Here is a 14,252-nt window from a genome sequence, read left to right on the forward strand (position 1 = left end):
GTTGCTAAATGTACTTGTTTCTCATCCAGACTGGCTCACCATTTGTTGGTGAAAATAAATTCACTCGAGTCTGTCTTAAAGTAAAAGTACACAGTTTAATAACAGAACGTTCTGGGAGAAGGTGATAGACCCCGCGGTCTAGTGACACCCTTCTCGTTCTCTCTTGGTTTGTACAGCTTTTTATTCTATTTTCATCCAATCACATTGTATTACAATAATCACCCGATCACATATGGCTTATTTATTCTTTTCAGTATTTGTAAAGGTTAGTTACATCTTACTATGCCTTTGGTCACAGGTCAAATTCCCATGACCCCATATTCTGCTGTGTGTACAATTTTTAGCTAAAGCAGCATATTCCTTATCGCTTACACAAAAGGCACATATTCTGTCTGGTCCCACAACTGCGTCTTATCTTGGTTTTTCGAAGCTTCTCACACTGTCTTTTGTGCAAGGCTAGTGAGAGTGGCACTTTTCAATCTGTACTGTCTTATCTTTGTTTTTCACATAGCACTTTTTAGTCTGTCCTTTGTTTAGTTTTGCCTTTTTACGTAAGTCAATTTTTATATTGTGATATTTCTTATCTCAACCTGGTTTCTTTTAGTTCTTGTTCATTTTCACATGACCCCACTCCTTTGTTCTGATTTAAATTTTGCTGGCATCACTTAATTAGTGGTCACCTCGGCTGTCTGAATTCTGAGAGGGTTCAATTTAACCCCTTCACCATTCCACACATGTATCCCATTCCTCCCCCTAGTCATGGCCTGCACCAATCCCAGAGCATCAGGTCCTATCCTGCCACCTGATAGGACCGTCAGTGGAATCTGAATGGATTCAAGATCTTTAGCTACTAATGTACTGGTATCAGCTTAGTCCCTTTATACCAGCCACCCTGAAAAAGGGTGGGAGCAGCAGTATACTGCCACATCTTCAGTCCAATACATTACATGTAAACGGCTGCTCTCCTCCCCCCTCCCCTAGCTCCAAGAGCTAGGTTTGACATGCGTGTTTTGTCCCCCCCCCCGAATCACAGAAACCTCACAGTGCAGATAGAGGCCATTTCGGCCCATCGAGCCTGCACCGACACATATCCCACCCGATCCCCGTAACCCCTACACCAACACATATCCCACCCTATCCCCGTAACCCCACATATTTAATCCCCCTAACACTAAGGGTCAATTTTTATCATAGCCAATCAACCTAACCCGCACATCTTTGGACTGTGGGAGGAAACCGGAGCACCCGGAGGAAACCCACGCAAACACGGGGAGAATGTGCAAACTCCACACATACAGTCACCCGAGGCCGGATTCGAACCCGGGTCCCTGGCGCTGTGAGGCAACAGTGCTAACCACTATGCCACCGTGCACCAATCTCCACCTTCAGCCATGGAAAGGGTCACAATTCCTCACCGCACCCCATCTCTCGCTGTACTGCAAATGCACGAACAAACACTGACTGAGGTAGACCAGAATAACCAGCTGAGAGCTGTTTGCAGCAGGAATCTTTGGCCGACCAGAGCCAGCCTCCCCACCCCTGCCCTCTAAGATGAAGAAACCTCCCTGGAACCGGTTTGAAAACCCCACTGCAAAATCTGGATTTCTGCCCAGCTGTGAACCAGGCCAAGCAGACACAGCAGATCAGGGGCAGGGGTGAAGCAAAGGGGGTCTTTGGATCTCAATACTTTGGTGCTGAACACATGATCTGAATGTTGGGCCGGCCATTGCCTGAGGCCAAGGGAGGGGCTTTCCGAAAGTACAGGGTGTTAGAACAGTCAACAAGAAGCTGGAGAGCTGGGACTGCTGAGTTTACCTGTGCATCATGGCTCGGTACTGTTATTGTGGTCTCTCTCTAATTTTACTGTGTGCGCCCAGGCCTGGTACATTCAACTCCTGGATCCCCACAGTGTGTGAACACTGGCTGCTGTCCTTCGATGGAGGGGACACTTTGGCCATTGTGATGGCAGCGACTCAGCAGCTGTGCACAGACTGTATCAGCGTAGAGAAACAATCAACCACGCTAAAACTTACAAATATTCCAGCTTCCATGAGCATGGTCAGTGTGGGCCCACAGCACAAAGCAGCCCCCAGTTCAGCAGGAATGGACAAACGCAGCCAGGACACGTCTTGGCTGGTGTGGGAGTTGGAAAAAGTTACACTGGTACAATAGGAGATGCTCTACTGAGAGTTTGGCTAGGGTACATTGTAAAGGGAGCTTTACTCTGAATCTAACCCATGCTGTACCTGCCCTGGGAACATAAGAAGTAGGAGCAGGAGTAGGCCATATGGCCCCTCGGGCCTGCTCCGCCATTCAATAGGATCATGGCTGATCCGAATCTAGACTCACGTCCACTTCCCTGCCCTCTCCCCGTAACCCCTAATTCCCTTATCTGCTAGGAAACTGTCTATCTACGTTTTAAATTTATTTAATGTTGCAGCTTCCACAGCTCTCTGAGGTAGCAAATTCCATAGATTTACTACCCTCTGAGTGAAGAAGTTTCTCCTCATCTCAGTTTTGAAAGGGCAGCCCCTTATTCTAAGATTATGCCCCCTAGTTCTAGTCTCATCCATCAGTGGAAACATCCTCCCCGCATCCACCCGATCAAGCCCCCTCACAATCTTATATGTTTCGATAAGATCGCCTCTCATTCTTCTGAACTCCAATGAGTAAAGTCCCAACCTACTCAACCTTTCCTCATACGTCAACCCCCTCATCTCCGGAATCAACCGAGTGAACCTTCTCTGAACCGCCTCGAGAGCAAGTATATCTTTTCTTAAATATGGAAACCAAAACTGCACGCAGTATTCCAGGTGTGGCCTCACCAATACCCTGTATAACTGCAGCAAGACTTCCCTGTTTTTATACTCCATCCCCCTTTCAATAAAAGCCAAGATTCCATTGGCCTTCCTGATCACCTGCTGCACCTGCACACTAACTTTTTGTGTTTCATGCACCAGGACCCCCAGATCCCTTTGTACTGTAGCACTTTGCAGTTTCTCTCCATTTAGATAATAACTTGCTCTTTGATTTTTTCTGCCAAAGTGCATAACCTCACACTTTCCAACATTATATTCCATCTGCCAAATCTCTGCCCACTCACTTAGCCTGTCTGTCCTTTTGCAGGTTTTTTATGTCCTTCTCACTCACTGCTTTTCCTCCCATGTTTGTATCGTCGGCAAACTTGGATATGTTGCACTCGGTCCCTTCCTCCAAATCGTTAATATAGATTGTAAAGAGTTGGGGTCCCAGCACTGACCCCTGCGGAACACCACTAGTTACTGATTGCCAGCCCGAGAATGAACCATTTATCCCAACTCTTTTTGTTTTCTGTTAGATAGCCAATCTTCCACCCATGCCAGTATATTACCCCCAATCCCGTGATTTTTTATCTTGATCAGTAATCTTTTGTGTGGAACCTTGTCAAATGCCTTTTGGAAGTCCAAATGCACTACATCCACTGGTTCCCCTTTATCCACCCTGTATGTTACATCCTCAAAGAATTCGAGCAAATTTGTCAAACATGTCTTCCCCTTCATAAAACCATGCTGACTCTGTCCTATTAAATTATGTTTATCCAAATGCTCTGTTACTGTTTCCTTAATAATGGACTCCAACATTTTGCCAAGTGGGAGTGTTTGATGGGACAGTGTAGAGGGAGCTTTACTCTGTATCTGACCCGTGCTGTACCTGCCCTGGGAGTGTTTGATGGGATAGTGTAGAGGGAGCTTTACTCTGTATCTGACCCGTGCTGTACCTGCCCTGGGAGTGTTTGCTGGGACAGTGTAGTAGGAGCTTTACTCTGTATCTAACCCGTGCTGTACCTGCCCTGGGAGTGTTTGATGGGACAGTGTAGAGGGAGCTTTACTCTGTATCTAACCCGTGCTGTACCTGCCCTGGGAGTGTTTGATGGGACAGTGTAGAGGGAGCTTTACTCTGTATCTAACCCGTGCTGTACCTGCCCTGGGAGTGTTTGATTCTGACACTGGGTACCTAAAATGAAAAGTATTCTATTCCCAGCATTAACATCCTTACTTTCAACACACAGAAAATATTTTAAAAGCCCTGGATGTTTTTTTGTATTTGTTGCCGGGATGTTGGCATCGCTGGCGAGGACAGCATTTATTGCCCCTCGAGAAGGTGGTGGTGAGCCGCCTTGAACCGCTGCAGTCCGTGTGGTGAAGGTGCTCCCACAGTGCTGTTAGGGAGGGAGTTCCAGGATTTTGACCCAGCGACGATGAAGGAACAGCGATATATTTCCAAGTCAGGATGGTGTGTGACTTGGAGGGGAACTTGCAGGTGATGGTGTTCCCATTTGCCTGCTGTCCTTGAGTGTTAATCCTCAAAGGTATCCCTGTGAAAAATGTTTGTCACTGTGCAGATACTGCAGGGCAGCTTTGCCCTGTGTCTGATGTTCCTGTTTATTCCATTGTTTTTTTTCTCTCTCAATAGAAAGGATTTGATGTTTTCAATGCACTGGATCTAATGGAAAACAAAACCTTCCTAGAAAAGCTGAAATTTGGAATTGGGGATGGCAACTTGCAGTATTACCTGTACAACTGGAAGTGCCCTAGCATGGCTGCTGAGAAGGTATGCTCTCCTCGCACTCTCCGTTCATTTATTGACTGCCAGTTTAACCCCAGCTCTTTCCCGAGGAAGCTTTATCGGGGTCTGGGTCTGCTGCTGCTGAAGTTGGACCATTGGGGCTTCTTTGTGTTATGAGATTTGAATACATGATTGGCAATCGGACCTGCAGCAGAACTAACCCACTGAGCGAGTTGTATGGGGCAGCTCGATGGTATTCTGTTCACGCGTTGAGAGGGCAGTATTTATGATGACCAGTACTCTGTTGGGGTCCGGTCCGTGGGTACCCCTCACTCCGTTATTCACGCCAAGGCTGAATTTATTGCTAGACATTGAAGTCTGAAGTTGTGTGTATGCCGGGGTGGGGGTGGGGGCAGGATCCCATGCATCCAGCAGATTTCTTGGTCATTTTTCCTGATGCCAGCCCACAACTGGCCAGCTTTTCCAAATTCCTGTTCACAGCTTGCCATGCTGGGATTTGAACTTGCCACTACCACTGGTTGCTAATCCAGTGCCATACCCACTATCATACTCTGTACTTAACTCCTTCGCAGCCTGGCCTGCTCCTGCTCGCCTGATGTCTTCATGCACACACTTCCCAACAGCGCAGCAAACACCTCCTCTCCCCTGCCCTCCCCCAAGCCAGAAGTCTGTTCCTTCATTAATTCCTTCTCCTCCCAGAAACACGTCGGATTGCGCCTCAGTCTCATTTACACTGTCCACTTGAGTGTCCTCACTGAGTAACTTATTCCAGACTTTAGATTTCCCTTCCGGGTGAAAAGATTGTCCCGACTTCCCTTCTTACTCCTAACTTCCTCGTTTTTAACCACTGTCCCCGGGGATTTGAGCCCTTCACCATAGTGAAGCATTTACCTGAAGCAGCTCCCATCATTTGGTGTTGTCCTGTAACTGAATGGGAAAAGTGAACAATTATCCTTGCATACATTACCATGAAAAAGCTGCCAGTGTTTCTAGTGTACGAGTAGTGAATGTCCTGTGCTGCTGCTCACAAGGCAACCATTCTAAGGACAGGGACATTATACCACCTCAGAGAATGTTGGTGTGTGTACTTTTTAAGGCTGGCAGATTTATTCCTGTGGTCAGGCTGCAGTCAGTTAGCAAGGTGGAGACAGTGGAGGACTGTATATTCTTGGGGAGAGGAAGAGAAGAGATAGTTGAAACACACTGTAGCTTAAGATTGCTTTTCACCTATAAGATAGAGCCAAGTGCAGGAGGTAGAAAGTGTAAATTATCTTAATTGTCAAAAAAAGTTTAGATTTTCCTTCATTTACCTCTGGCTTGGAACTGTTGGGTTGTGTTTAGTTTCTTTTGCATCAGATCATGGAGCAGTAATTTACCTATTGAGAAGGTGCAAATCAGGGCTGAGAGGACGCCGGGTGGAAAGAATGAGCCAGCAAGTGTGGTACAATGAAATTGCCTATGGTTTGTGTGACTGACTGAAAAGAGTGAATGTTACAGGAAGCAAGTGTCTCACCTGGTACAGTGAGTTTAGAGTCATAGTCATAGAGTCATAGAGTAATACAGCACGGATAGAGGCCCTTCGGCCCATCGTGTCCATGCCGGCCATCAAGCCCTGTCTAATCTAATCCCATATTCCAGCATTTGGCCCGTAGCCTTGTATGCTATGGCATTTCAAATGCTCATCCAAATGCTTCTTAAATGTTGTGAGGGTTTCTGCCTCCACAACCCTTTCAGGCAGTGAGTTCCAGACTCCAACCACCCTCTGGGTGAAAAAGTTCTTTCTCAAATCCCCTCTAAACCTCCCGCCCTTTACCTTGAATCTATGCCCCCTAGTTATTGACCCCTCTACTAAGGGGAAAAGCTCCTCAGCATCCATCCTATCTATGCCCCTCACAATTTTGTACACCTCAATCATGTCCCCCCTCAGCCTCCTCTGCTCCAAGGAAAACAAACCCAATCTGCCCAGTCTCTCTTCATAGCTGAAGCGCTCCAGCCCTGGTAACATCCTGGTGAACCTCCTCTGCACCCTCTCTAACGCGATCACATCTTTCCTGTAGTGTGGCGACCAGAACTGCACACAGTATTCCAGCTGTGGCCTAACCAGTGTTTTATACAGCTCCATCATAACCTCCTTGCTCTTATATTCTATGCCTCGGCTAATGAAGGCAAGTATCCCATATGCCTTTTTTACCACCTTATCCACCTGTTCCGCCGCCTTCAGGGATCTGTGTACCTGCACACCCAGATCCCTCTGACCCTCCGTCTTGCCTAGGGTCTTTCCCTTCATTGTGTATTCCCTTGCCTTGTTAGACCCCCCAAAGTGCATCACCTCGCACTTTTCCGGGTTAAATTCCATTTGCCACTGTTCCGCCCATCTGACCAACCCATCTATATCGTTCTGCAGACTGAGGCTACCCTCCTCGCTATTTACCACCCTACCAATTTTAGTATCATCCGCGAATTTACTGATCATACCCTTTACATTCATATCCAAGTCATTAATGTAGACCACAAACAGCAAGGGACCCAGCACCGATCCCTGTGGTACCCCACTGGCCACAGGTTTCCAGTCACAAAAACAACCTTCGACCATCACCCTCTGCCTTCTGCCACTAAGCCAGTTTTGTATCCAATGTGCCAAGGCACCCTGGATTCCATGGGCTCTTACCTTCTTGACCAGTCTCCTGTGCGGGACTTTATCGAAGGCCTTACTGAAATCCACTTTATACATAGAGGTACAATTCCCACAGGGTTTCTCCCTATCTCCCGCTGTAACCTCGGAGGAAGGTTGGCATGCACTGGAGACACCCTGAAGAAACTGTGTAAGCGGTTGTTTGGGGTTGCTGCCAAAGTTACAGCAGGAGATCGGAAGAACCCCTAAATTAATATAGATTGAATTAAGAAGTGTGTCGTTCTGAACTAGTCTTTGATATTAACAGTAGTAAATGACACCGAGCACTGCGGGTGCTAACTCATTCGAGGAGTCTTATGTCCACTGTTCACCCCTCGGTCTAATGGTGACCCTCACTGTTCACCCCTCGGTCTAATGGTGACCCTCACTGTTCACCCCTCGGTCTAATGGTGACCCTCACTGTTCACTCCTCGGTCTAATGGTGACCCTCACTGTTCACCCCTCGGTCTAATGGTGACCCTCACTGTTCACCCCTCGGTCTAATGGTGACGCTCACTGTTCACCCCTCGGTCTAATGGTGACGCTCACTGTTCACCCCTCGGTCTAATGGTGACCCCCACTGTTCACTCCTCGGTCTAATGGTGACCTCACTGTTCACCCCTCGGTCTAATGGTGACCCCCACTGTTCACTCCTCGGTCTAATGGTGACCTCACTGTTCACCCCTCGGTCTAATGGTGACCCCCACTGTTCACCCCTCGGTCTAATGGTGACCCTCACTGTTCACCCCTCGGTCTAATGGTGACGCTCACTGTTCACCCCTCGGTCTAATGGTGACCCCACTGTTCACCCCTCGGTCTAATGGTGACCCTCACTGTTCACCCCTCGGTCTAATGGTGACCCTCACTGTTCACCCCTCGGTCTAATGGTGACCCTCACTGTTCACCCCTCGGTCTAATGGTGACCCTCACTGTTCACCCCTCGGTCTAATGGTGACCCTCACTGTTCACCCCTCGGTCTAATGGTGACGCTCACTGTTCACTCCTCGGTCTAATGGTGACCCTCACTGTTCACCCCTCGGTCTAATGGTGACCCTCACTGTTCACCCCTCGGTCTAATGGTGACCCTCACTGTTCACCCCTCGGTCTAATGGTGACCCCACTGTTCACCCCTCGGTCTAATGGTGACGCTCACTGTTCACTCCTCGGTCTAATGGTGACCCTCACTGTTCACCCCTCGGTCTAATGGTGACCCCACTGTTCACCCCTCGGTCTAATGGTGACCCTCACTGTTCACCCCTCGGTCTAATGGTGACCCCACTGTTCACCCCTCGGTCTAATGGTGACCCTCACTGTTCACCCCTCGGTCTAATGGTGACCTCACTGTTCACCCCTCGGTCTAATGGTGACCCTCACTGTTCACCCCTCGGTCTAATGGTGACCTCACTGTTCACCCCTCGGTCTAATGGTGACCCTCACTGTTCACCCCTCGGTCTAATGGTGACCCTCACTGTTCACCCCTCGGTCTAATGGTGACCCTCACTGTTCACCCCTCGGTCTAATGGTGACCCTCACTGTTCACCCCTCGGTCTAATGGTGACCCTCACTGTTCACCCCTCGGTCTAATGGTGACGCTCACTGTTCACTCCTCGGTCTAATGGTGACCCTCACTGTTCACCCCTCGGTCTAATGGTGACCCTCACTGTTCACCCCTCGGTCTAATGGTGACCCTCACTGTTCACCCCTCGGTCTAATGGTGACCCCACTGTTCACCCCTCGGTCTAATGGTGACGCTCACTGTTCACTCCTCGGTCTAATGGTGACCCTCACTGTTCACCCCTCGGTCTAATGGTGACCCCACTGTTCACCCCTCGGTCTAATGGTGACCCTCACTGTTCACCCCTCGGTCTAATGGTGACCCCACTGTTCACCCCTCGGTCTAATGGTGACCCTCACTGTTCACCCCTCGGTCTAATGGTGACCTCACTGTTCACCCCTCGGTCTAATGGTGACCCTCACTGTTCACCCCTCGGTCTAATGGTGACCCCACTGTTCACCCCTCGGTCTAATGGTGACCCTCACTGTTCACCCCTCGGTCTAATGGTGACCTCACTGTTCACTCCTCGGTCTAATGGTGACCCTCACTGTTCACCCCTCGGTCTAATGGTGACGCTCACTGTTCACCCCTCGGTCTAATGGTGACCTCACTGTTCACTCCTCGGTCTAATGGTGACCCTCACTGTTCACCCCTCGGTCTAATGGTGACGCTCACTGTTCACCCCTCGGTCTAATGGTGACCTCACTGTTCACCCCTCGGTCTAATGGTGACCCTCACTGTTCACTCCTCGGTCTAATGGTGACCCCACTGTTCACCCCTCGGTCTAATGGTGACCCTCACTGTTCACTCCTCGGTCTAATGGTGACCCCACTGTTCACCCCTCGGTCTAATGGTGACCCTCACTGTTCACTCCTCGGTCTAATGGTGACCTCACTGTTCACCCCTCGGTCTAATGGTGACCCTCACTGTTCACCCCTCGGTCTAATGGTGACCTCACTGTTCACCCCTCGGTCTAATGGTGACCCTCATTGTTCACCCCTCGGTCTAATGGTGACCCTCACTGTTCACCCCTCGGTCTAATGGTGACCCCACTGTTCACCCCTCGGTCTAATGGTGACCCCACTGTTCACCCCTCGGTCTAATGGTGACCCCACTGTTCACCCCTCGGTCTAATGGTGACGCTCACTGTTCACCCCTCGGTCTAATGGTGACCCTCACTGTTCACCCCTCGGTCTAATGGTGACCCCACTGTTCACCCCTCGGTCTAATGGTGACCCCACTGTTCACCCCTCGGTCTAATGGTGACCCCACTGTTCACCCCTCGGTCTAATGGTGACCCCACTGTTCACCCCTCGGTCTAATGGTGACGCTCACTGTTCACCCCTCGGTCTAATGGTGACCCTCACTGTTCACCCCTCGGTCTAATGGTGACCTCACTGTTCACCCCTCGGTCTAATGGTGACCCTCACTGTTCACCCCTCGGTCTAATGGTGACCTCACTGTTCACCCCTCGGTCTAATGGGTGACCCTCACTGTTCACCCCTCGGTCTAATGGTGACCCTCACTGTTCACCCCTCGGTCTAATGGTGACCCTCACTGTTCACCCCTCGGTCTAATGGTGACCCTCACTGTTCACCCCTCGGTCTAATGGTGACCCTCACTGTTCACCCCTCGGTCTAATGGTGACCCTCACTGTTCACCCCTCGGTCTAATGGTGACCCTCACTGTTCACCCCTCGGTCTAATGGTGACCCTCACTGTTCACCCCTCGGTCTAATGGTGACCCTCACTGTTCACCCCTCGGTCTAATGGTGACCCTCACTGTTCACCCCTCGGTCTAATGGTGACCCTCACTGTTCACCCCTCGGTCTAATGGTGACCCTCACTGTTCACCCCTCGGTCTAATGGTGACCCTCACTGTTCACCCCTCGGTCTAATGGTGACCCTCACTGTTCACCCCTCGGTCTAATGGTGACCCTCACTGTTCACCCCTCGGTCTAATGGTGACCCTCACTGTTCACCCCTCGGTCTAATGGTGACCCTCACTGTTCACCCCTCGGTCTAATGGTGACCCTCACTGTTCACCCCTCGGTCTAATGGTGACCCTCACTGTTCACCCCTCGGTCTAATGGTGACCCTCACTGTTCACCCCTCGGTCTAATGGTGACCCTCACTGTTCACCCCTCGGTCTAATGGTGACCCTCACTGTTCACCCCTCGGTCTAATGGTGACCCTCACTGTTCACCCCTCGGTCTAATGGTGACCCCACTGTTCACCCCTCGGTCTAATGGTGACCCTCACTGTTCACCCCTCGGTCTAATGGTGACCCTCACTGTTCACCCCTCGGTCTAATGGTGACCCTCACTGTTCACCCCTCGGTCTAATGGTGACCCTCACTGTTCACCCCTCGGTCTAATGGTGACCCTCACTGTTCACCCCTCGGTCTAATGGTGACCCTCACTGTTCACCCCTCGGTCTAATGGTGACCCTCACTGTTCACCCCTCGGTCTAATGGTGACCCTCACTGTTCACCCCTCGGTCTAATGGTGACCCTCACTGTTCACCCCTCGGTCTAATGGTGACCCTCACTGTTCACCCCTCGGTCTAATGGTGACCCTCACTGTTCACCCCTCGGTCTAATGGTGACCCTCACTGTTCACCCCTCGGTCTAATGGTGACCCTCACTGTTCACCCCTCGGTCTAATGGTGACCCTCACTGTTCACCCCTCGGTCTAATGGTGACCCTCACTGTTCACCCCTCGGTCTAATGGTGACCCTCACTGTTCACCCCTCGGTCTAATGGTGACCCTCACTGTTCACCCCTCGGTCTAATGGTGACCCTCACTGTTCACCCCTCGGTCTAATGGTGACCCTCACTGTTCACCCCTCGGTCTAATGGTGACCCTCACTGTTCACCCCTCGGTCTAATGGTGACCCTCACTGTTCACCCCTCGGTCTAATGGTGACCCTCACTGTTCACCCCTCGGTCTAATGGTGACCCTCACTGTTCACCCCTCGGTCTAATGGTGACCCTCACTGTTCACCCCTCGGTCTAATGGTGACCCTCACTGTTCACCCCTCGGTCTAATGGTGACCCTCACTGTTCACCCCTCGGTCTAATGGTGACCCTCACTGTTCACCCCTCGGTCTAATGGTGACCCTCACTGTTCACCCCTCGGTCTAATGGTGACCCTCACTGTTCACCCCTCGGTCTAATGGTGACCCTCACTGTTCACCCCTCGGTCTAATGGTGACCCTCACTGTTCACCCCTCGGTCTAATGGTGACCCTCACTGTTCACCCCTCGGTCTAATGGTGACCCTCACTGTTCACCCCTCGGTCTAATGGTGACCCTCACTGTTCACCCCTCGGTCTAATGGTGACCCTCACTGTTCACCCCTCGGTCTAATGGTGACCCTCACTGTTCACCCCTCGGTCTAATGGTGACCCTCACTGTTCACCCCTCGGTCTAATGGTGACCCTCACTGTTCACCCCTCGGTCTAATGGTGACCCTCACTGTTCACCCCTCGGTCTAATGGTGACCCTCACTGTTCACCCCTCGGTCTAATGGTGACCCTCACTGTTCACCCCTCGGTCTAATGGTGACCCTCACTGTTCACCCCTCGGTCTAATGGTGACCCTCACTGTTCACCCCTCGGTCTAATGGTGACCCTCACTGTTCACCCCTCGGTCTAATGGTGACCCTCACTGTTCACCCCTCGGTCTAATGGTGACCCTCACTGTTCACCCCTCGGTCTAATGGTGACCCTCACTGTTCACCCCTCGGTCTAATGGTGACCCTCACTGTTCACCCCTCGGTCTAATGGTGACCCTCACTGTTCACCCCTCGGTCTAATGGTGACCCTCACTGTTCACCCCTCGGTCTAATGGTGACCCTCACTGTTCACCCCTCGGTCTAATGGTGACCCTCACTGTTCACCCCTCGGTCTAATGGTGACCCTCACTGTTCACCCCTCGGTCTAATGGTGACCCTCACTGTTCACCCCTCGGTCTAATGGTGACCCTCACTGTTCACCCCTCGGTCTAATGGTGACCCTCACTGTTCACCCCTCGGTCTAATGGTGACCCTCACTGTTCACCCCTCGGTCTAATGGTGACCCTCACTGTTCACCCCTCGGTCTAATGGTGACCCTCACTGTTCACCCCTCGGTCTAATGGTGACCCTCACTGTTCACCCCTCGGTCTAATGGTGACCCTCACTGTTCACCCCTCGGTCTAATGGTGACCCTCACTGTTCACCCCTCGGTCTAATGGTGACCCTCACTGTTCACCCCTCGGTCTAATGGTGACCCTCACTGTTCACCCCTCGGTCTAATGGTGACCCTCACTGTTCACCCCTCGGTCTAATGGTGACCCTCACTGTTCACCCCTCGGTCTAATGGTGACCCTCACTGTTCACCCCTCGGTCTAATGGTGACCCTCACTGTTCACCCCTCGGTCTAATGGTGACCCTCACTGTTCACCCCTCGGTCTAATGGTGACCCTCACTGTTCACCCCTCGGTCTAATGGTGACCCTCACTGTTCACCCCTCGGTCTAATGGTGACCCTCACTGTTCACCCCTCGGTCTAATGGTGACCCTCACTGTTCACCCCTCGGTCTAATGGTGACCCTCACTGTTCACCCCTCGGTCTAATGGTGACCCTCACTGTTCACCCCTCGGTCTAATGGTGACCCTCACTGTTCACCCCTCGGTCTAATGGTGACCCTCACTGTTCACCCCTCGGTCTAATGGTGACCCTCACTGTTCACCCCTCGGTCTAATGGTGACCCTCACTGTTCACCCCTCGGTCTAATGGTGACCCTCACTGTTCACCCCTCGGTCTAATGGTGACCCTCACTGTTCACCCCTCGGTCTAATGGTGACCCTCACTGTTCACCCCTCGGTCTAATGGTGACCCTCACTGTTCACCCCTCGGTCTAATGGTGACCCTCACTGTTCACCCCTCGGTCTAATGGTGACCCTCACTGTTCACCCCTCGGTCTAATGGTGACCCTCACTGTTCACCCCTCGGTCTAATGGTGACCCTCACTGTTCACCCCTCGGTCTAATGGTGACCCTCACTGTTCACCCCTCGGTCTAATGGTGACCCTCACTGTTCACCCCTCGGTCTAATGGTGACCCTCACTGTTCACCCCTCGGTCTAATGGTGACCCTCACTGTTCACCCCTCGGTCTAATGGTGACCCTCACTGTTCACCCCTCGGTCTAATGGTGACCCTCACTGTTCACCCCTCGGTCTAATGGTGACCCTCACTGTTCACCCCTCGGTCTAATGGTGACCCTCACTGTTCACCCCTCGGTCTAATGGTGACCCTCACTGTTCACCCCTCGGTCTAATGGTGACCCTCACTGTTCACCCCTCGGTCTAATGGTGACCCTCACTGTTCACCCCTCGGTCTAATGGTGACCCTCACTGTTCACCCCTCGGTCTAATGGTGACCCTCACTGTTCACCCCTCGGTCTAATGGTGACCCTCA

At 51.3% G+C, this 14,252-nt stretch overlaps 1 protein-coding gene across 3 annotated transcripts in view; it reads left to right on the forward strand.

Annotated features, from left to right (window-relative positions):
* The window catches only part of nmt1a (N-myristoyltransferase 1a), a 128,531-nt gene that overhangs the window by 104,156 nt on the left and 10,123 nt on the right, over positions 1 to 14,252 (forward strand). For all 3 annotated transcript variants that reach the window (XM_085966646.1, XM_085966644.1, XM_085966647.1), the window contains one exon: positions 4,453 to 4,590. In XM_085966646.1, the coding sequence (XP_085822772.1) occupies positions 4,453 to 4,590 (138 nt within the window). The remainder of the gene's footprint in view (positions 1 to 4,452; positions 4,591 to 14,252) is intronic.

This window comes from Somniosus microcephalus, chromosome 24 (genome assembly GCF_052327205.1).
Source record: "Somniosus microcephalus isolate GS21.2 chromosome 24, FLI_Smic_1.0, whole genome shotgun sequence".
Taxonomy (NCBI): Eukaryota; Metazoa; Chordata; class Chondrichthyes; order Squaliformes; family Somniosidae; genus Somniosus; species Somniosus microcephalus.